Genomic DNA, 24,528 nt, shown 5'->3' on the forward strand with positions numbered 1-24,528 from the left:
ATCGAGGGCTCCAACATGCTGGCACCAACCCACTGATAAATATTCAGACTATTTACATTTTGCTCTCTTGAAAACTGAACCAAAATAAACATATTTTAAGGCAACCTTTGGAATTGTCAGCCTTTTGCATCTTACCTGCTTTTCACAGTGACAATTAAAACAATTAGAACAATGAAGGGTGAAGATTGGCAAATTCACCCTGAATCCATCTTATCCTCTTATAAAATTTTTCTCTACTGTACACAAAAGTCATATTTTTCATTAAACTTACTGGGGTGACATTGGTTAATCAGATCACATAGGTTTCAAGTGTACAATTTCCATGATGCTTGATCTGTGTGTTGCCTTGTGTGCTCGCCACCCAAAACCTTATTTTTCCGCTGCCCTCAACTTCCAATTTTGAGGAGTAGTAGTATTGCTTTTGCTTCATATATGCTTACCGACAGCTATGTGGTAGATTTCCAATTTTGATCTTGTGTTCGGAAAAGCACCTAACACAAGTCTCAATGCTGTTTCGTTTTTAATTCAGAAAACGAGAACTTATTTAACTCAGGGGGTCTTTTGTGCGAGCTACTCAATGCTGCTGCTCACTTCCATTGTGTCTTTGGAAAGATAAACGATCCAGTATACAAGGTTGAATCCTGCAAATGCGACTGGGAAGAGAATCCGAGAATACTGATCTATTTTGCTGGTGCCTCCGAAGGCCGGAGAGAGCGGTGGCGGTGTGGCGGGTGTCGCCGGTGTGGACGGGGAGAGGGGCGCTCTCATGAGAACTTTGCTGGCTTCTGGGGCTGGAACTATGGGCAAGGTCAGGGAGGTGATTCTCTTCTTCAGGTGGTACTTGGAATCGGGGTGCTGTGGGGAGAAGACATAAATATTCAGCCTAGGTAAATAATAGACATCACTTATTTAGATTCCTTTTTTTGTTGTTCATCATTGATAGATATGTATTGACTATTTACCTACTGTGTAAGAGAAAACAGCACATTATTATAGTGTTTGATGGTGCTACTTTCCTAAGAAATTTTTTTTAAAAAATGGTTTACTTTTATGCAACATCTTATAAAATGAATACATCAGCAACTGATGCAGAACATGTTCCATGCCCCATAAACGGCGCTGAGCATTGTACCATTAGGAGGAGATGAGTTAGGTTGTGAACGCTCGTCCACCCCCTGACCATGGTTAAGCCTACGGGGCAATGAGTTCAGGCAATGAGAGGAGATTTCTGTTTGGAATGTACAGACAATTAGTCAATAAACGAAAATAACAGCTTGGCTAACTGATATCACTCTTCTAGATACATCCCCAGCCTACAGCATCACCTTCACACATTAATACATTTGATCCAGCTGAGATTACAGAAATATACATGAAGATGCTCATATGTGTCAAAAGCCAGGGACAAAGTATAAATGCCCTTCAACTGGGTAGGATGAGTGTCCATCGCTGGAAGTACAACTGCTTCTTGTCTCAGAGTTCTGTATTGAGAACTCTGTGTTTCCCATTCAGAAATTTTCCAGTGTTTTCTCTCCATCTTGAGTGCCCAAAAAATGATTTATTTACTAACCTCAGAGTTGTTATATGATAGTTTCTGTCATTAAATTTTAGGTTCCATTGAGCTCATAAGACAACCAATTTTAATCTGGGAAGGGATATTTAGCACATGAATTGCTAGGTAAAAAAGCCAAGGTCCAGACGGGAAATGTACCCCCCCCACCACCACCACCACCAGTTGCACAGCTGGTGATAAACCACCGAGGTCAATTTCAGTGCATTTCATCCCCAAATTTTCTGGTCTTTATTCTAAATTATTGGGCCTCATTCAGACACGCTAATTCTGTTGGCTGTAGATTCCTTTTATGCTTTTGACGAGTAGGGGGCCGCCCTCTGAGTTTTCTCTTTGATTGTCTGCATCTTGTCATCGGCACTGTCCTTGCAGCCAGGGTCTCCTTGCTGGGTCTCTGCCTTCAAACCCCACTGTCCATTATCCCTGCTCTTGTAAAACCACCTTGTTTCCTCCCTGGCAGCAAAATCACCACTTTGTTGCCTGGCAGGGTGTGCTGCTCACGTGCACAGACCCCTGTGGCTTTGGCCAGCAACCCTGCAGCACCAGGGCGAGGCAGCCACCTCCCCAGTGCTGGTGGAACCACAGGACCAGAATGACCCAGCAAGGTGGTGACATTTAGACCGCAGGAAATAGCAACCCAATAGCCCTCTTCTCTCTACATTCCCCTCCTTGAATTTTGCTGTTCGATTTCTTACTGAGCATCTAAATAGAAACAGTCATCACAGAGCGTGCAAGCCCAGTGTGCTTTTAGGGGACGTGGGAAAATCTGTTTCTTCACCAAAAGCAAAAAGGAATCTGTGTGGTCAAGTCTAGTCGTGTATGAACTTGGGGAATTTCGAGCAAAGAATCTCTCTCTTTGTTATCCATCGGTCCGGCATTGTGCTCGGCATTCTGGCCAGAATGTAACAAATCATCGGCCTTGGAGGTGGAAGATCATTTAGAATAGTCAGCCTGCTGATCGAGGACAGGAAATGAGTGGTACTCTCTGTCATAGATATGTGACAGCTAAGGACCACAGCACCCAAGCCACCAGACACGGTGTGGGTAGGACCAGAGCAGGGGTACTTTGGTCTCCATTTATGCTGCCTCTCCTAGAGAATAAGCATAGCACCACCTTGCAAGAGCTTGAACCAGGTTTCTCAGACTCTAATGTAACTTTTTATTCAGTACATATTTTATTAACATATTCTTCACCTGGCGCAGCAAGATGCGTCCCTGTTTCATTCTCCAAAGGAAGGATCCTCCTCCCAGATGTATGGGACGTTCACATACTGTACTCCAAGAAAATGTCCAAGGTCATGATGGAGTCGAAAGAGGGCCTTTAGAGCAGATTTTCTTTCTTAATTTGTCTTGACTGTTGATAGCACCCATTGCCAGTCTGGAAGCTGCGGGTATTGTTTTTCTCTTTTTCAGGGCAAAAGGGGACAGGCCTTAAAAACTTTATTGACATGAGAAAGTGATTGTAAAATGTAATCTGCCATAAAATTGCAAGCATTACTTTATCTCTCCCTCTTTTTTAGAGATGGAGGGGGGTGACAAAAATTGGCGGTGTCACAAATGACTTACTTAAAAGGAGGTTGCCAAATACTCCTTGTCCAGAGTTAACTAACATCATTCAAGACCAAACGCCATGAAAAATTTAAGCACAATGGTATCAGCCTGGAATGAAAGGTTCAGTAGGATTCCCCCTGTCCCCACTGATTTCCCCAAACAATCTCTGTGGAGGTTTGCTTAAGAGTTAGGAGGGCAGGAGAGTCAGAAAGCCCTAGACTGAGAGTCCATACGTACTACTGAGTGGCTACACCACTTAGGCATGTCATAGATTTCATAGACTCTCCCCATTATACCTCTAGGTATAATATTTTTAATCTATCTTTACTGTTCAAAGTATTCAGATACCTTCCCCTTTTTCCCCCAATGAACCCCTCTACCCAGTTCCGGTGCCACCCCCACCCCCGGGCCTTCACTGCACTGTGGTCTGTGTCCGTGGGTTATGTATATTAGCTCTTTGGTGAATCTCTTCCCGCCCACCCCCTTCCCTCTGAGATTCATCAGTCTTTTCCAAGCTTCTGTGTCTCTGGATCTATTTTGCTCAATTTTACTATCTTTTAAGTTAGGAACAATTATTACTTTCTTTTCTTTAAGAATTTAAGAAAGACTATGTTATACACACGCGCACACACACACAGTACACTTCTTTGACTGCTTAGCTGCTACAGCTCTTTTAGCTATTGTAACATACTCCTTTGTAAAGAATATTTCTGTTTTGCCTTATCTCCTTTCCTGACATGAATGGTACAGGGCATGTTACTGTTCTGTGTGACTGCCCCACAATGCCTAGCCAGTGTGCTTAACAAACATACGCTGAGTTAGCACATGAATGAAAAGCTAAACATGTTTCAAAATGTCTTTCAGTAGTGGAGCAAAAAGAAGGGAACAAAAAGTCTTATGATTATGTTACATCACATTTTAGTATGTTATTCTACATGATGTTATAGTGCACAGAACTTTGCAATGTTGTTTTACATTATGTTGTAGTGCACAGTACTTTGCAATGTTATTTTACATTATGTTATAGTGCACAGAACTTTGCAATGTTACTTTACATTATGTTGTTGTGCACAGAACTTTGCATGCATTATGTTGCTTATTCCTAGAAGGGATCAGTTATGTGATAATATTATTTCCATTTTAAAAATGAACGAATGAAGGCTTCCGCAGGAAGCTCACACAAGGAATAATTGGCAGCACCTGAATTCAATCCCTGGCAGAGTCCAAAGATCCACTCAACCGCGATTGTTTCTTCCCATCAGCTGTATGATTTAGGGCACAGTTTTTCAAACACAGATGTTTTGAGTAGGATCAAACGTTGTTGTGGGAACTGTCCTGTACATCACGGGCTGTTGAGCAGCACCCCTGTCCTCTCCCACCAGATGACTGTAGCACCCCGCCCTCTCTTCCTGGACTTATGACAACCACTAATATCTCCAGACCTTGCCAATATCCTCTGCGGGGGGATTCAGACTCACTGGCTTAGAGTTACCACTTTCCCACAACCCAACAGTAATTGCGGGGGGTTTCTAGCAGGAAGCAAATAAAATATGCTCAAGGAAATGCAGGACTCCTGGTTAAGGCACACACTGGATAATCAGCTCCCAGATAATTGGGAATTTGAGGTATAGGAGACTGGACGCCAATTTAAAAGAATCACATTACGTTTCTGAAATGAAAGGAAAGCCAATTTTCCAAGCCATTCAAGCTACAGGTTTGCATCAGACCCCGCCTGCCTGCTCATTGTAAGCTCGGCAGCTTCAGTTGATGATAAAATAGGCTTTTGTCAGAGTCCAGATGAGGGCTCAGCTTGGGGCTGTCACTGTTTTGAGTGGAACACCTGTGGTTTTGAATTTCTGCAGGGCTCCCCTGCTGCTGAGTGCCATCCTGCTTTGGGTATTTTTAGAGCATGGTTTTGTTTTAAGTAACAGCATATTGCAAAGGTACTTTGAACCAAACTGGACTTTATGGCAATCAATTACTTGATGTAGGGATAAGGCATTAGGGAAGTACTTAGAGCAATTTTGCTACATTCAGTGGGTCTAATATATTACAGAAGAGGGGGCAATGGGTTACCTTTCAAGAGAGATTCTAACCAAGGCTGCATTACTCAATGGACTAACACTGCATCTGCACCTACAGCCAGCAAACAGGAGCTTAAAAAAATAAGACAAAATAGCCTGGCCAGTGTGGCTCAGTGGTTAAGCACCGAACCATGCACCAGCAGGTCGCCAGTTCGATTCCCAGTCAGAACACATGCCCAGGTTGTGGGCCCGATCCCTAGTGGGGGGCACTCAGGAGGCAGTCAGTTGATGTTCTCTCTCATTGATGTTTCTCTCTCCCTCTCCCTTCCTGTCTCTCTAAAATCAATAAAGAAAAAAAAAATTTTTTAAGAGGAGAAAATATTTTTGAAAACATTTAGTACTTGATATATTTTTTTAAGTATCCGATTTTTAAAACTATCATATCACTATGGAGAAGATAAGAACTCTGTCAGGTTTTCTGTGTTTATGTTACAGCGTGCAGAATTGGGAACAGAGCTGAACCCAGATTTCTGCAGAGAAGCAGCTTATTGGCAGCAAGCTAGTGGGTCGGTGGTGCTGGGGGCATGTCTAGAAACCATACTGGAATTTCGAAGATTTTATAGAAGATATGGGAAAAGAACTAACCATCTATACACCTCACCTAACCCACCCCACCCTCTCTGTAACTCAAACAATGGCACAGCCATGAGAAGGGACAGCGTAATCTTTCTGGTGCTCAGAGTCTCTGATGGTCTTATTTCAACCCTTAATTCTACTGGATACCAATAGTACTCAAGGAAATCTTGGCAGTATTTGGAACAGAGGAGGTAAAGTCTGTGTTTCATAGGGCATCATGGTAACGGTCCAGCAGACATTCCATGAAAAGAATTGCAGACGGGATCTATATCTTACTTCCCTCTCTAAGTCCAAGTGTCCAGCAACTGACTTAGTGCTTCTAGAGCAGGACCAGGCTCGTGTTTCTGTTCTCCGATTAGGCATCACTTCCTTCGGAACGCTGACCCTTCGGTCTGCATCAGGCACGCCTGCAGGACTCTCCTCCAGCTTGCCACATTGTACACAGCCTCTGTCACAACATCATGCCTCATGGATTTGTCTCTCTCCCTGCCTGAGAGGAAGCTCCGTGAGGGAAGAGGCCCTACCGACGTCACTCATTAATGCAACCTCAGCATTTTACAAAGGGTCTGGCACATAAAAGTACTTAAAAAAATTCATCGACTACATAGGTACTCAATAAATGGGTGCGAGGTGAAAAGAAAAATGCATCAATTAAGAATCAATGTAATCAGTATAAATATAGCTATTGTTCCGACAAATGACATCTTGGTCAATTTTGTTTGTAGATTATTTACCAAGAACATCACCCTTCCTCTGAAAAATAAAAGCCACGTTGGATGTGTGATGGGTGGGTGGGAGGGGATTCTCCTAGGTAATGTGGACTTAGACTCTTAAAGTAACAAGGAAGTCAGCAAAACATTAAAAAAGAGGTCAAGAGCCAAACTTGCTTTTACACGCTGAAGAGTGTACCTCAAACACAAGTTCTGAAATGTGAAGGAGGAAATACCTCTCTAATGCCGGATAACATACCAGATAAAAACAATAAGGAAAAATGTCATAAAAGTTGAAAAGAAATTGTGGATCAGTCCTTCTCAAAACCTAAAAAAACAGTAAAGCCTCCAGTTCCAAATGCCTTAAAAACAAAAAAGTCTATAGAGTGCATCTGAGGATTTAGTTTTAGGTGTTTCTTCCGGTTTGAGTAGTAGATTTAAAATGCTTGCATTTCTTTGTCATTATTATATTTTAAGGTCAAAATCAGTGGAAAACTTTTCTCTACATTCATTATAAGTAGCTGTTCGGGAAGAGCAGTGAATCGGTTAAAATGTACAACTTAGAATCACGTGAAATACCCAAGCGCTTATTTCATTTCAACTCCACCATTGGCTTGCTTCTCTGATGTCCAAGTTACTTGAAATAGTGTTATTTTGATTACAACTGAATAGGCATTTTTAAATGTCATGATATTTTAAAGGAAAAACTGACCTAGCAATCATAATATACCATTGTGTTGTATAATTTTTGTTCTGCTACATCCTATAAGGCAAACTGCCAAGCTTGAACATAAATAAATAAAATGCAAATCCTCTATGTAATCATCACATTTACTTTTGACATCTACAAGGTTTGTATTGTTAGGCTTAGTTATTTTTGTTTTTATTTTTATGCTTTGACCTAGCCTTTCAGAAATGCTTTTCATTCCCCTAAAATATTTTAAGTAGAGCCAGGTTTAGAATTTTTTTTTTTTCCAAAAAAAGAAAAGCCAACTTGGAAAAGAAGTACTTTGAGATTATTTAAATGCAATATTTTATCCAGCTTCCCAAAGGACCTGCTCATCATATGTTATCATTTTAGAACTGCAGAATATAGTTTATATGAAGACCCGCGATCTTAAATTTCATGTTGTTAATAAGCTATACCTTTAAAATAAGAGGCAAAAGGAATAATAACCATGCTTTCTCCAGGGTCTAAAATCATATTCCTTTCAGTAACGCATATTTCAAAAGAGTTGATGTAAAGAAGTTGGTCTTTTTTTGTTCTATATCATATCAATGAGCATATTCGAAGTCATTGAAGTTCATTTTTTACCTTTTCTCTTTTAACGTCTACTATTTCTCAAGTAATAAACTGTTAAACTGAATTCTGATAAACATTAATTCTTCTTCCTTTATAGATATGTGTTAATACACGACCTTTGGACAATATGTTGGTTATATACCTATATAAATACAGGTAGCTTATAACATAATTGCTTATTTTCACAAACATAAAATAATTCTCAAAAATATTTGGAATTTAACTTTTCTGGGAAAAAAGTGATTTTTCAAATGTTTTGGACTGAATCTTCAGACTAACATTTTTGTTACAAAATTTATATTATTGTCACCTTTCAAAACATATCTATATATTTTTTAAAAAATCACTAAGTCAAAGGGAGACTTTTGGGAATGACCTCACGTACATTCTGAGAATATTTTCTGTTTCAGTGTTTGAGGGACTGTGGGGAGGGGAGGCCTCTGTAAAGTGGAAGGCAGGAGGTCTAAAACCAATTCCTAGTTTTTCTACCAACTAGTAACTAATAATTTTTCTTTCTGATGCTCTGTTTTCAATTTGTAAACAAAAGTCATTGAACTGCATCACAGGTATTTTTTTTAAGTGAGGGATAGATAATTCAAGAAAAAAAGTCCTTAAATTATATATTTTCATTTATCATTAGAATAGCCTTATTTTATTCTTTGGAGAAAATGTAAGTTGTCAACTAATTTTCTTAGTTTATCAGAGAGAAAAGTTTCAGTAAAAAATTATCATTCTTTAGCCAAAAAAATGCCTGAGTATTTGAGAAGTAAAATACAAATAACTTTTAATTTTCTATCATAAAAGTTAGCTAAGAATGAGCTGAACATGTGATTCCACGATTTGGAAATGTTCATGAGAATTGATCAATTATGAGGAAATTTTCAGTTTCAAGTATCTGCATTACTAAATTTTATAGAACAAACTTTGCCTCTTTTCAAGAGCCATTGTTTGGAGTTTAAATTCATATAAAAATGTATACTTGTCGATCAGTTCTATGATCCATTAAAAAAGTGTGTACAACTTAATTGTTGGGAGAATTTGCTCATCTATAAAATTGCAATTTGAGGACACATTTATGATCCTTGAATTATTAATGTTGTCATTTGTTTCTTATTCAAAACCCCTTTGGGGACCAGAGCTCAGCCACAGCAAATCTAAACTTAATTGTATAGGTATTTCTCACTGATTATAAGTCTTTGAATAAAAATACATTTATATTAATGTCTTAATATATGAATATGAATATGAGAATGTTTTTATATGAATCAAAAACTTGGCTGATGACTCAGCATTCATAGACCCTAATACTGACATCTGGCCCTCATGCAAATTTCTAATAAAAGTCCTCTCTCCTTGGAAGTCCTGTCTGTTTCCTTCAGGCTCTGAAGCCTCAAAGGCTCATTAAGAACATTTTGTTGTCATTTTTTTTTTTTAACTTTATTCTCCCTAGTTGGTTTAAGTGAACCAATTAAAAGCAAGCATCTAAAGGCTAAGAAGAACTTTCCTGTCTCTGAGCGCTTGGGATCTATCCGTGCTATGAGGCTGATGAAAGAGGAATGCCAACTGTCCGGACAGAGAGACGAAGGTTTGTCACCTGTCTTTTCTCTGTGAAGCTGGGTAAGAAGTTGGCCTTGGAGCCAGGCTTATGGAACGTGTGCTCAACTAGTATTGCTTTTGGACTATTTAGTTGTTTGTGATCTCGGTTTGGATTACATATAGATACATGGCTAAGATTAGTAAAGTAAACTATTACCAAGACAATCCCAGCTTCCAGGGGTTCCGTCGCTTTTGATATGGTCACGGGGGGCGAGGCTGCGCTCGGAGCGCTCCTGTTGGCCTTCTGTGTCTGCAGGTTGGTGAAGTAGTTGACAGCTGCGAACTCGATCAGAGCGGAGAAGACGAAAGCAAAGCACACGGCGATGAACCAGTCCATGGCGGTGGCGTAGGACACCTTGGGGAAGGAGTGCCGGGCGCTGATGCTCAGCGTGGTCATGGTCAGAACAGTGGTGATCCCTGAAATGAGAGCAATTAGAAGTGCAGGGTTAACAGAACTTACACGCATGTGTGCATGAACAGTGGACATGGACAACAATCTGGGGACAGGGCAGGGAGGGAGGGGGAGGGGGGAATCAGTGGGGGAAAAAGGAGAAACATCTGTAACAAAAATTAATCAATAAAAAAAAAAAAAGTTCAGGGTTAGCCTCTGGAATCCAATAGAAACTGAAATGAGAGCATGCTGGTGGTGAAGATTAAACCCTCTCCACATGTAATTTGTGTTTTGATTTTATTGCTTTATAATTATTCACAGTTATCATCGTAGGTATTATTATTTTGTATCCTTCAATACCTCCTGCAGTGATCTGTACATTGTAGTAACTCAAAACATATCTTTTGAATTGAATTAGCTACACTGTTTTAAAATTTATGTCATGAAAAATTTTAATTGTTTACTTCTTTAGTAAACTTAAAGCAAATTATCACTAAAGTAATAAAACCTTGAACTTCTGATCATTATATATTTCATCATATTTAAGAAGTCTATCTGGTGTGACTAATAATCATAAAGTTAGGTCCCTCAAAAATATATTTTTTTTAATTTTTAGCTTGATTTTAAGTAAACTATTTACCCATGACAAAATAATTTCATCATTCATGTACTAGCAGTGTTCTGTCTTGAATTATGACTTGGGAATTTATATGATTTGAATATGGTCAATGTCATTATATAGATATTCTTTTATAATTTGCAGAATGAGATCTATTTTAATATGGTAAATAAGTCAAAATTTATTTGAGATTTCAGTTCAACTTAGGTCTTCCATGGAATTCCTGCTAAATTCATAATAATGAAAACTCAGAAAAATGCATTTTGTTCGTGGTAATATTTCTTTACATCTCTTTTTCTTATTTTGTTTCATCAAAACTAGTACTGATTCTATACATCATAAATGGAACTAAATTTTAGGTTGAAACATGGGAGATTAGTAGTATTTAACTATTTTTAGACCATAAAAATAGCAATTTTTTATGGTTCAACCAAGTAAAAGTGAGATATAATTTGTATGTCAGTGCATTCAATAATTTAGTCTTTGTTTTTATGGATTTATATGTCAGTTTTGACTTTTATGCTTTCCCTTGATTATGGAAAATCAAATCAAAATTAGAAAGAAAGAAAAAAAACCTACTAAATAGGACATATGAAAGTCACAGGAAACCAACCAGAATTCTCACTGAGACAAATGGTTTGTTGATTCACCATACAACTTGCAATAAGATAAGGGTCATTTTACATGATACATGCGTCTGACTGAGATACGAGTCTATTTGCTTTGTGGGCTGAAAAAGTGCGCTGGTGTGAATATTTCCCTAAAATACCCTAGGCATGGGAGCTGGAGGATGAACGAAAACAAAACCCAAAGAGGGAAGCATACCAAAGACAGTTCTGGCAGGGACAGACTCCTTATTAATCCAGAAAGACACCTGGGAAAGAATGACGGTCATAATGCAAGGTGTATATATCTGTATCATGAAGTAGCCCATCTTCCTTTGCAAATGGAAATAAACTGTCATTATTGCGTATTCACCTGTTGGAAGACACATACCATTGCTGTTGACAGTGTGTAAAAAAAATACAACTGGGAATAAATCTCTCAGGTCTTTAAATTAACATGGGCTGGAAGAAAACAAGCAAAGATGTATTTTAACGTGTGGCAAAAACATTATCCGCAGATGATAGATGCATCACCTCATTGTTTTGGGTGGGGTTCTTTGTGTCATATTCATGCAGAGCTACTCCAAGGATACACCTGTTTTTATGTGCATATGACTGCAAAGTCAATTTAAAGAAAGCTACTCGTCACTTCAAAACATCAAGCTTATCTGAGGATAGCATGCAGAAGAAAAAGAAACAGGTATTTTGAAGATTCCTGCTGGGGTCACCTTGCAGGATTACATCCATGCCTTGGTCAGATTCTCACCTGTGTTAGATTTAATCGTCTCACTAGATACTGTCTGTCCAATCAGATCATACTGGAGGAGGCTTGAGGATTCTTCTGGGACTTCAACTGAATAAAGTGGTCCTTTTTTCCATGTGTATATGATTTCACTTTTGGGGTAGGCATCTGAATTTTTTAAACAAATTAAACATAATAGTGAATCTGATTTGTAGTGTGTTGTGTTTTTTTTTCAATGCAAGTTTTGTCTATATAAAAAGGAAATACAAACATAAGTGACCTTCAGTGCTTTTCTTTAATTTGGGTGACCAAAACCTCTGACTATGACAGATATGATGAAGTAAGTATATTCCTGGAATCCCACTTTGAATGGCATAGTAATAATATTTCCCTTTTGGTTTCCAATTGCTGACTAAAACCAAATAAATGCATATTCTGAATGCATTATTTAACTGTCAGAAGCTTATTGTAACTCACAACTCCCAAACTTGAGTGGGCAAGCATGTCCATCCATAGGAAAGTTAACCAGCCTCATGGGACAGTCAGCATTGATGGTAAGCCTGGGGACATTGAAGTGAATGGTTCAGAGTTAGAAGGATGAAGGAACCCACTGGGCAGAGGAAGCAGAGGTGGGGAAACCTTACCTCATGGTGTATAGAATGGTTCCATTCTGCATTATTCTGAAGAGTTTATTCGGAGTGGTCATATTGTGGGCGATGGATTTTTTGCCATTTCTGAAGAAAGTGTCAGGTGTCCAGATTTTACTGACCATCAAGTTATTCAAACTCAATATCTCAGTGGGCCCCCCAAACTTCAACCTCTCATCAGTCCACGTCTGGCGGAAGAAAACATCCATGGTGTACTCCTAAGAGAAAAATAAGAACTTCATTGCAGCCTGGGGAGATGGTTTATTAAAAATAGTTTCTTCACCAGCTTATCTACCCAATCCTAAAATTTAAGAAATAAAGCAACTTTTTTGAAAGGCAACAACCTATCAGGAAAGTGATAATTTCAGTGAGTTGTTATTTTTCTCAAACTCAAACTTTGTATTCATATAAAAGATAGTGCTGTGTTGTGCAAAGTTTCCCTCTTAACCTTGACCGTCTTCAACATGCTTCTTTTTCTGTCACCCTTTCTCCATCTATTAACTTATCAATTCCTCCATTCTTAATTTAGAAGAAAAATATTAAAATGTTTACACTCTAGTTTTTGTGCCTGTCCACCTTACCATCAGTTAGTTTACAAATATGTTAACCTTCAAAGATGTCTCCAAGCATCATGACACCATTTAGTCAACTACCAAGAATAAACTTGTTGAGCATACTTAGGCTGCACACCATGATTATTTTATATTGTTCTCAGAGTTCTCTGAGCAACTAAAAGCAAATGTTACCAGGAACACTCAAAAAGAGCATCATTCAAGGATGCATAATAATTACTGAGTTTCAATTTGTGGCTTTTTTTGAAATAACACTGAAATATTAAGAATTGTGATAAGGGTCATTGAAAAAGTCAATGATAAATAACAATGTAACTGTATCAAAATGTTGCCAATAATTGCTTTGCCTATTTTATATGTTCTTTTATGAGACCTGTTACTACAAATGGTGATTATATTTTTAAAATATAATTGGACACAATATATTCATAGTGATGATCCAGGCTATAACAAGGCTCTATTGTAAAAATAAAAAAGAGACCAATGTATAGAATCAAGTTTCAAGTGTCCCCAGATTTAAAATAATACCATAGAATATGGTTGTGGTTATTTATATGTGGGTGAGTCAGTACTCAAATAAAAATATGATAGTAAAATAATTGAAGACTCTGGTTAATGAAGACTCTCCTTTCTCTCTAGTCTTAAGACATTTATCTCTTAAATGAAGTCCTCCTCCCTCTCTCCTCCTCTTCCTTATTTTCTTTCTTGTTACTTTTTCCTCTTTCTCTTCCTCTTTCATTTCTTTATTTGTTCCTTTCTTTTCTTCTTCTTCTTTTCTTTTCTTTTCAACTCAAAAAGCAGACCATGTAAAGGTCTCACATAACTGTTTATCCAAAATTACATTTCCCTAACCAAATGTAATGAGGCACTTCTTTGGAAGGTTATGTTTATTTCAGTTTTAGTACGTATACTTTACGTGCAGGAGGCAATGCTACCTAAGGACTGTGACAGCACATTTTAACCTACTTGGTTCCAGAAGACTAGCTCAGGTTTTCATCGCCACTTGCTATAAATATCCCTTCACGAATGCTACACCCATCTGTACCTGGAGCAGAGTCCCGGAACACCTGCTGTTCTAGTCCCAGCATAAAAGGTGGAAAGCATTAGCCTTTTCAAAACACTCCCTGTACTCTTTTAATTAAATATACTAAAAATTATGTACTACCAAAAAAAAACCTGTATGTGTTAAGTTTCATAGATATTCTCAATATACAGGTACATGGTGAGGTTGTTGGTATTTCATTTTGCTACTCCAAACACTCGCTAGGACTTCATAAAGATGTGGAAGTTTCCCTTGTCGGAAAGAATCAGTGCCTGAGAGGTGGACAGAAGAGAGGATATCGTCCCATACAGCCCCTCTGATTGAAATGTTCCGAGAGCGCCCTCCGTGAGGGAGATTAGGAATCCGCTCTGATGGCCATGCCCTCCCAGCACGGGTCTGCATGTTGCATCACGGTGCTTGGCAACGAAGCCCATTACCGCTCATTCTGGGTCACGGCCCCTCTCCCGTGGGGTAACGTTATCCCCTCACTCAGAGCGCACTCACCATCTCCACATCTGACACGGGTCCAAAACTGGTCACGTAAATGTCTGTTTTGACTTCAGTGACAGCACCTGAAATTAGCCCAGAGGAATGGGGGCAATTATCAGCAGTGATGTGAAGGGCACTGAACCTCATGGCTCCACAGCGGAGCCCTCCGCACAGCCAGAGTCCGCAGCCCATCCTAATGCAATCCCACTTACGGGGCCTTGAGCTTTCCAACTCTAAACGAGAAGAGAACTGCGTGAGAAGGCTACTGAACACAGTCATCGTCACTGGTGGGTGGCTTTCGGGAGAGAAGTGCTAAGGAAGCGTGTTTTACGTGGAGAATCTCATTCAACACTACAAGCCTAGGAGGCACTGTTCATGCATCCACACTGTAGTTGAGGAAACTGAGCTCAAAGAGTTCAAATAACGGGCATAAGAGATCTCTGGTTGAGGAGGGGCAAAGAGTGGGTGGGAATCACACACGGCCCCTCCCCAGGACCCCTGCCCTTGCCCACTCACTACCCTCGGAGGCCTCTGGGCCTTGGAATGGCAGGAAGGGGGAGGAGAGCACAGATGTTCGGTCTCCTAATGGCTGTGGCCCCTCACCTCCAAATCCTGGCCGCAGCCGATTGTCGTAGCCTTCAAGCAAGTTGTCCAGGATCCGGCTGATGTTCTTTGAGTAGATGGTTCCTTCATCTTCAAGTTTCCCGAGGGCATTTTCTACCCTGCAAGCAGACAGTCAATGACCCTCTCTCCCAGCCCCAGAGAATACGTGCTATTCAATCATCCTGTCTTCCCCACCACAACTTACACGCCACACCACCCAGGCTTCTTTCTTGGTTGACTACAGAAGTCACCCAGTGGGAGTGTGTTTTCCCTTTCCTCTAAGCTAAAGGGGAAAAATCAGGGGGAAAAAGTCTTACTCACCATAAAATAATGAACAGCCAGGGCAGAGGTGACGCCATCCTGCAGTGCACAGAAATGCAGCTCACTTCGCCTTCCTCCTGGTTTGTCCTTCCCACTAACCAGCTCCCCTCTGCCAATCAACTGGAACAACCTTCTGGACCCCCCATATTTCTTATCCTTGCTTGCATCCAGCCAGGAATCCAGTAGATGATGAGGTCGCCAGGATAATGTTGAGGGTCCCCCTTGCCGTCTCTTCGCGTGGAACAGAGGGTTCGGATTCTTAGACTGTGCCCTGGTGGACACTCAGCCTCCTCTGACTGACTCATTCGGGAAATGAGCGTTGGAAGGGACAGTGCATGGCTGGAGAGCGGTGACAATAATCGAATAAGGCACTAGGGGAGATTAGGAGGGAGAAATGCTCCGCTAGTTTTGGCATGGGAGTAGCAGAGCCCTGGAGAAAATCTGGAAAGCAATGGCATCTTGCTGATTGGGATTATGTTCCAATGGGCTGAGCGTTTATTATTTCTATGGTTCACAGAAGGTTTCCTACCCAGCTCTCGCTGCTTAAAAAAGTCTAATGATCCTGGGATCCTCTTGGGTCCTCTTTCTGATTTCCTCAGCTCGCTTGCCTCAGGCACACCTTTTCTGTGTGTTTAAAAATTGCCCCTAATTGTTCATTGGAAAAGGAAAACTTATAACACAGCAGAAGAATGCCTGGTCATCTTGCTGTTGGGTTAGCGTTTAAGTACTTTGCTGATCTTTCCTGTCAAAGGTGTGTCATCTCAGGTTGGGATATATAAGTGGGTCCTCCCACTAAACTTAGAAACCCGGCCAGTTTCATGCATGCTGCCTGAAGGGGACAATGTCTGGAAGCAGCTGATTAACGTCCCCCAGGTAGAAATGCTAAGGAACAGGGTATCATAGTCCTGGTTGATAATGATGTTGCTGGCACTGTTTGACTAGGCTTGCCACAGGTCAAAGGTGAAGTGTTTGAGCTCAAGAGGTAGCATTTTCTACCCAGTCTGGCAGGGACATGCTAGAGTAAAAGAAGTCTCTTTAAGCCTTGACTTTCAGTGGGGGAAAGAACGGGGAATATCTGTAGTACTTGTAAAAATAAAGCTGAATTCTAAACAATTTAATCTTTAAAAAGGAAACCAAGTATTATTATGCTAATATGTATGTGGTTGTCCAGAAACATAAGAACGAGGCAGATGCCTCACTTCACCGTCCTCCGGCTAGACCCCATCCGCGCTCCACCCGGTTCACCGAGACTGGACCTCCAGCCCCGAGTCTGCAAAGGCGGTGGCGGCTGTGGCACACATGGAGCGCCGTCTCGAGTCATTTCTGAAGACATGACGTAAGTCATTTGAGGAGCATTTAAAGAGATCATCTATAACTGAGAAGAAACTATAGAAACAGGAAACACGAAATATTTCCTATAAAATAGTTTATTTTTTAATTAACTTTATTGGGGTGACATTGGTTCATAGGATTATATAGATAGCAAGTATATATTTCTATGATATATGATCTGTATATCGCATTGTGCACCCACCACCCAAGGTCAGATCATCTTCTGTCACCATATATTTTGTCACTCTTACCCTTTACCACCCCAACCCCCTTCTTTCAGATGACCACCACACTGTTGTCTGTGCCCATGAGTTTCTGTTTTATATCCCACAGATGAGTGAAATCGTATGGTTCTTAGCTTTTCCTGACTGACGTATTTTGTATTTTGCTTGGCGTGATATTCTCAAGGTCCATCCATGTTGTTTAAATGGCAGTATTTCATCTCTTACGGCTGAGTCATATTCCATTGTATATAATCATCACATCTTCTCCATCCCATCATTTGTCAAAGGACACTTAGGTTGTGTTCATGTTTTGGCCACTGTGAATAGCGCTGCAGTGAACATAGGGGTGTGTATATCTTTGCAAATACACATTTTCAAATATTTCAGGTAGATACCCAGACAAAGGATTGCTGGGTCATATGGTAACTCTATTCTTAGTTTATTGAGAAATCGCCAGACTGTTTTCCATAGTGGCTGAACCAGTCTACATTCCCACCAGCAGTGAATGAAGGTTCTCTTTACTCCACAACCTCTCCAACGCTAGTCATAACTTGTTTTGTTGATAATGACTGTTCTAACTGGTGTGAGGTGATATCTCATTGTGATTTTGATTTGCATTTCTTTAATAGCTGGTGAGGTTGAACATCTTTTCATATATCTGTTGGCCATTTGTTTATCTTCCTGGGAGAGGTGTCTGTTCAGGTCCTCTGCCCATGTTTCATTGGATTGTTTGTTTGGTGCTGAGTTCTATGAGTTGTACTGTTTGTTTGGTGCTGAGTTGTATTTCGGATATTAACCTGTTTTCAGAGCTGTTTTTTGCTGGTATTTTCTCCCACTAGGTTGGTTGCCTTTTTTTTTGTTGGTGGTTTCTTTTGCTGTGCGGAAGCTTTTTAGTTTGTATAGTCTCATTTATTTATTTTTGCCTTTATTTTCCTTGCCTTTGTGGTCAAATTCATAAAATGTCCTCTATGAACAAGGTCCATAAGTTTAGCACCTATGTTTTCTTCTATGTAACATATTGTTTTAGATCTTTGATCCATTTTGAGTTAATATCTGTACATGGGGACAAACCGTAGTCTAGTTTTATTCTTTTGCATGTGGCTTTCGAATTTTCCAAGCACCACCATAATCATTATTGTCATCATCATTTTTAGCCAAATCAAATCTTTTCTCTCCAGCATTTAGAAATGAAGTAAAAAAAAAAAAAAAAATGAGAATTTGATCTGTGTCATTCACTAAGGCTGCCAGTGTGGGGGAGGGCCCGTTTGGCCAAGTTCATGCAACATGATGAATAGCCATGGAGAGAGAGAAAAACATCAATGCAGCAGCTGTGCAGAAGGAAGTAGCAACATGTCACTGAAGCAACACAACACTGAGCTAACAGCTGCCTGTATTTCTGACAGCCTCCCTGATCCCCCCCCCCCCATAATCTATGTCTCATGTCTGCCCTTCAGTTCCTCCAGAAGCACTGTGTCCTTCATATGAATTCCTCTTCTTTTTGGCTCCAGATAAGTGAGTTAGTGTCACTGGCTACTAAAAGGAACCGTGTGATTCAGGCCACTGTCTCTCGAACTTAAAAACAAAATTTCAGGTTATGAAGATTCAGTGTGAAACTTGGACGAACTGCATGAGCTACTGGAGAGTACACCTCAGCAGGGTGGAGTCCTGAGTGGGTTTCCTGGGCTTTCTGAGTAGGGCTCCTTGAGCTGGAATCTCTCACCTCCACAGAGTGGGAAGCATTTCCGTAGCCTGCATGAACCCTCTCAGGCCACTAGGGGACTACTGAACATCGTCTTCTGGCTGTGCTACCCACACCCTGGCATCTGTTTGCCTATTTATCAGGTGCTTGGAGTCCCAGAGAGGACAGGATTTTGGGTTCAAGCCCAGTGAGGAGCTCTGGGGAAATGCTGTAGAAAAGCAAGCAGAATGGAAGTCTATTAGTATGGATTCTGTTGGACGTGGATAAGATGTAAATTCCAAACCTGCTGCCGTGTAAGGGATATTCTCAGAGCAAGTAATAAGAACAAACATTTGAAATTGCCACAAAGAAAAGTCGGAGGCCTTCATGAGAACAATGGTATCCTTTGTGCTATCGTATTACATGACTTAACGTTTCCTCTTAGGGTAAAACATAAGAGGGTCACTATTTGTATAAAAGTGATTTAACCTGAAGGGGTGGGGGTGAATAAGTGATATTGGTGGGATCTTAAGAGAATAGGCTGATAGGTGTTTGATGCATAATTTGGAGCTGATGATTCATTAGTAACTAATGATGTTGCACAATAACAAACAACCCCCCAAATGAAACGGGTAAATGTTCTCGACCCAAACCTGACCATCACAGAAACAGTGAGTTACTTTGAAATAGACTTGTTCCAGGCTTCGGAGGCAGCGTGTCGGAGTGGAGCGTCTGAGATGTCAGAACGAGAAGAGCTGTGTCGCTCTGCGCACTGGCTGCGAACTCACTGCCCGTGTGGTTATTGTGGTGCCGTCAGTAAGGGCTGTCAGCTGTAAACCCAGCAAACCCACTAGCAGCGGCATACACAAGACGGCTTATTTTTCTCACAATACAGAAAAGGATGGAGGCAGGCAGACCCTGGCTCCTGCAGCTACGCGGGGACGGAGCTGACATGCTGAATGTCCCGTCACCTCACTGTGGTCCCCGTGAGGCCGCCTCCCCTTCAGCCATCCTGTCTGCGATCCGCAGAGAGAGGGAAGGAACGGAGCCACCTGCCAGCTCCAGCCACGGAGGAGGTGTACAAAGCTGTAAGATACTCCTTGCTTTCTGAGTTCGGGCATGCATATAACCAGGTGCACCTTCAGGTGAATCCTCCACAAACCTTTTCACGCTTGCTACAGAACGCGAGGAAACTGGGCTGATTTCAATGACGAGGGATCTTCTTGTTTAGATTTTTCTCATCCTTTATAACGTAGGTGGCCAAGGAGAATGGGGTTTGGGAATGAACCATAAATTGGCCATCTAAGAGGCCTTCCACAGGCAGGGAACCCCCCGAGTAGATTTATTATGAGCTCCCCACTACTCTGGGGTGAAGGCTTAGGTATGGAGCACGCAGGCTCCATTGCTGTTGCCAGACAAAATTCACAGAAGTCTGCACCAAAGCCGGACGAGAATTGTAGGAAATCTTTTCTCAATGATTTTTTTCTTCTTATTATAATATGTTAAAAATAGCTTTAAGATAATCTGCTAAATTCATTACCATCAAAGATGGGTAATCCCGCTACTACACGTATAAGGACTGACAGAGAGAGTTGACAGTCACTGAGAGCTTTCAGGCCATCAGAGGCCTTGACAGCGGAACCGCATTAGTATGTACTTCCTTGCAGAATTACCCTTTCTGGGATGCATCTCTAATTTATAAACTGAGATTTTTTTTTAAGTTTCCCACATGAAAGAATGGAAATCAATTATCCCTATTACATTAGTTAGTATCCATTATATTAAGTCCCACCTGGGAACTTTCTTGTAAAATTACATGAGAGAAAAGTCCCTGTCTTGATGAGGAATGGATGTATTTTTCTCCCTACAAATATATATAACTGCTCATGTTTCTTCTTTTGATTTTGTTAGCTAGAAATTTAAAGAACTGAATTATAGCTGATTTTGTTTGTGTTTGACTTCTCTTATTCCTGTACCTGTTTTTCTATTTCTATTCTGCACTTTGCATTTGTCCATTCTTTTTTTTTTTTTTATCCTCACCTGAGGACATTTTTTTGTTCAGATAGAGTGGGAGGGAGAAAGAGGAAGAGAGAGAGAGAGAAACATCGACATGAAAGGGACACATCAAGTGGCTGCCACCCACACGACCAACCAGGGCCCGGGACAAACTGCAACCAAGGTACATGCCCTTAGCGGGAACTGAATCCGGGTCTCCCTGGACTGCAGGCCGATGCTCTAACTGCTGAACCAAACCGGCCAGGGCACCTTTGTCTATTCTTATGAGGCTTTTGGTGAAAAACATGGGATATAAATAAATATTAGTAAATGCAATAGTTATTGGTGATTTCCAGGGGCTACTCCATTGCGTGGATCAGCTCTATTCATATTATCTATTGATTACTTTATCTGCAGTAGTGTTTAAACTAAAACCCAGATATAATGAAAGAACACAGAATGGAAAAGACATTAACCATGAGAGGAGAGTTGGAACCAGAAGATTCTAGAAAAATCAGGCACTGAACTGGAGATAATGTTTTGCAGAAAAGAGGCAGTTAGTGTAAAGCTGCAGCTCAGGCAATTTATACTTTGAAATTAGTTAAGTGTCACCTGGCTAGTGTGGTTCAGTGGTTGAGCATCGACCCGTGCACCAAGAGGTTGCCAGTTTGATTCCCGGTCAGGGCACATGCCCAGGTTGTGGGCCCGATCCCCAGTGGGGAGCATGCAGGAGGCAGCCAATCGATGTTCTCTCTCATTGATGTTTCTCTCTCTCCCTCTTCCTTACTCTCTCTATAAAATCAATAAAGAAAGAATAATAATAATAAATAAATTAGTAAAATGTCATAAAGCTTTTTATTTTTAAGGTAAAAGGGAAATACTGTTTTATTCATGTGTTTAAAAATTACCTTTTTTTAGTTTTAAGAGAATTTTTAGGTTCACAGCAAAATTGAGAGAAATGTTCAGAAATGTCTCATATATCCTTTGTCCAACACATACATAGTCTCCCCAGTCTTCAACTTGCCCCACCAGAGTGGTACATTTGTTAGAACTGATGAACTTACAAGGATACATCATTATTACCCAAAGTCCATAGCTTACATTGGAGTTCACACTCGGTGGTGTCCATTTTATGGGTTTGCACAAATGTACAGTGACATATATCTAGTGTCAGACAGAGTAGTTTCACTGCCCCAAAATGTTCCGTGTTCCACCTGTTTACTTCAACCCTCCCCTGGCCCAACTCCTGGAAATCACCGATCTTTTTATTGTTTGTATAGCTTTGTCTTTTCTAGAATGTCCTATAGTGGAAATCGATAGTATATAGCCTTTCCGATTGACTTCTTTCGCTTAGAAATATGCATGTAAGTTTTCCCCGCATCTTGATAGCTTCTTTCTTTTTAACATTAAATAGTATTCTGTTACTGGGACGTGCCACAGTGTAGTGATGTATTGGCTACTGAAAGACATCTTGGTTGCTTCCAAGTTTTGGCAGTTATGAATAAAGCGGCTATAAACACCCATGTGCAGTTTTTTGAAAAAAATTTTTGTCTCCTTTGAGTATATATCAATTGTTGGATCATATGGTAAGAATGGGTTTGATCGTATAAGAAACCATGAAAGTCTTCCAAAGTGGCTGTACCATTGTACGTTCCCACCAGAAATCAATGAAGAGCTTCTGTTGCTCCCCGTCCTTTGCATGCTTGTGAATGTTCGGTTTGATAATGTTGTAATTAGCTAGTTATTAATAATAGGAAAGAGCAAATGGGAGACCAGACATTATAAGCATGGCTGTTTGGGCAGCTTCACCAGGAAGCTGTGATTTCACCCTCCCCAGGGAACCTTAGGCCCATTCCCTGCTTCACTGGGAGAAGAGGTCCAACAAGGAGAAGGTGGGCGCATGTGCAGTGAGCCAGGGTGACACAGGGAAAGTGCCTGTCAGTCAAGCCTGGGGAACCACAGATGGGCTAGCGCAGGCAGGGCCATTGCAAGCCGATGAGAATATGTAACCCAGCTGACCAAAGAGTTTGCTCTCTCTCCTGCTCTCTGTTTCCTTTAACTTTGCCCCTGCAGTGTTCCCTCCATGGCCATGCGGCCATACAGACCCCACTCACAATGGACTGATGGATGTGGCTGGGAACACAAACTAGGCTAGCCTGACGCTGGATTAGACTGTGGCCCACCATGGAATGGAAACTCTGGACACTGGCCTTGATCTAAGCTCTGCTAAAAGCAAAATGGCCTTCTTCCTGGGTGGGACAAAGGGAAATGGACCTTGGCAACTAGAGGTGTAATTACACAGAAATACTGCTTTTACAATATCTCTTCCTCCCGTGTGAGTCTCAGAAAATTATTTTTCTTGGAATATCACAAGAAGCCCACCCCCACCAGCAACCGGCAGGGACAAGGATCTCCCCCACTGATAAGTTTTTCCCCCATTTATTGAAGACACTATCTTTGCTCCATTGTATTGCCTTTGGTTCTTTGTCATATATATCAGTTTATTTTATTTATGGAGCTCCATTCTAGGTTCTATTCTGCTCCATCGATCTGTTTGTCTATTCTTTCACCAATAAATAGCACACTGTCTTGATTAGTTTTATGGCAAGTTGTGAAGTCAGGTATCATCAGTCTTCCAACTTTGTTCTTCTCTTTCAGTACAGTATTGTATATTATGAATCTTTTGACTCTCCATATAAACTTTAGAATCAGTTTGTCAATATCCATAAATAACATAGTGGGATTTTTATTGGGGTTGCATTGAATCTATAGATCAATTTAGGAAGAATAGACATGCTGGCAATAGTTGTTGTATTTTGAAGATCTTTTCCAAGTACAGAAATGTATAGAGAGTAGTTGCCCTGCATTCTGTTACCTAGAACAAGAAGTCTAAAGATCATCATGTTTTCTTCTTTCAGTAAAATGTTTTGGATATAGAAAATTACACATCAAGCTTCAGTTCTGTTTGTTTTCTTCTATATTCTTTTTTACTCACTTGAGAGAGTAAACTAAGATCTTAAATATGTTATATACCTTTGAAGTTTTTGTATTTTTGTGTGTGTATATCCAGTAGGGAATTTTATGTTTCTAATTTACAAAATCTTATTATACTACATCAATCTGTGATTTGCTTTTTCCCCCCATTAATATTGCCTTCTAGACTTGCTGCATATAACACAATTCAATTTTATATTTGAATTGTGGATAAACATTTGAGTTGGGTTGTTTCTGATTCTTTAGATTTCAAATAAAGTTATAATGCATATTCTTGTATATGTCTCTTATTATACAGGTATGCATATCCTTGAAGGATTTTATGCTTGTCTTTTCTTTGGTATTGCAAAATTGTTTTCCAAAGTGGTTTTACCAATACATCAACTCATTAGCACTTTTATATGAAAGTTCTTGTCTCCTCATGGAAGTGGGGTACAGACTGACAATCCCCTAAAGAGGGGGGTGTTAGGGGAGAGATAAACCACAGAACTTATATGCATGTATGCATGAACAGTGGACATCGACAATAAACTGGGGACGGAGTAGAAAGAGAGGGTGGAATCAGTGGGGGAAAAAGGAGAAACATCTGTAACAAAAATTAATTAATAAAAATTAATTAATTAATTTAAAAAATTAATTAATTTAAAGAAAAGAAAATTCTTGTCTCCTTTGTACCAAATCTTGGTACTTTCAGATTTATTTTATTTTTGCTAATTTATGTTTGTGGTAATATATCATTGTTGTTTTAATTTGCATATCTTTGCTATTGATACAGCAGTTTAAACATTGTTTAATGGCCCATTTAGAGTTCTTCATAGTTGAATTACCGATTGACAGCCCTTATCCATTTTATTACTTAGCCATTCATCTTTTTCATATTAATT

The 24,528-nt window shown here is 40.2% G+C and overlaps 1 protein-coding gene across 1 annotated transcript; it reads right to left on the bottom strand.

Moving 5' to 3' along the window:
* Positions 1-384: 384 nt before the first annotated feature.
* GABRA6 (gamma-aminobutyric acid type A receptor subunit alpha6) lies at positions 385-15,526 on the bottom strand. The gene is made up of 9 exons (XM_036240486.1): positions 15,422-15,526; positions 15,101-15,219; positions 14,513-14,580; positions 12,392-12,612; positions 12,225-12,307; positions 11,772-11,915; positions 11,226-11,378; positions 9,548-9,807; positions 385-855 (listed from the first exon to the last, which is right to left on the bottom strand). Exons 1-9 carry the CDS (start codon positions 15,457-15,459, stop codon positions 571-573), a joined length of 1,371 nt encoding a protein of 456 aa, XP_036096379.1. The 5' UTR covers positions 15,460-15,526; the 3' UTR covers positions 385-570.
* Between the last annotated feature and the right edge of the window lie 9,002 nt (positions 15,527-24,528).

This window comes from Molossus molossus, unplaced genomic scaffold, assembly GCF_014108415.1.
Source record: "Molossus molossus isolate mMolMol1 unplaced genomic scaffold, mMolMol1.p scaffold_m16_p_4, whole genome shotgun sequence".
NCBI classification, from domain to species: domain Eukaryota; kingdom Metazoa; phylum Chordata; class Mammalia; order Chiroptera; family Molossidae; genus Molossus; species Molossus molossus.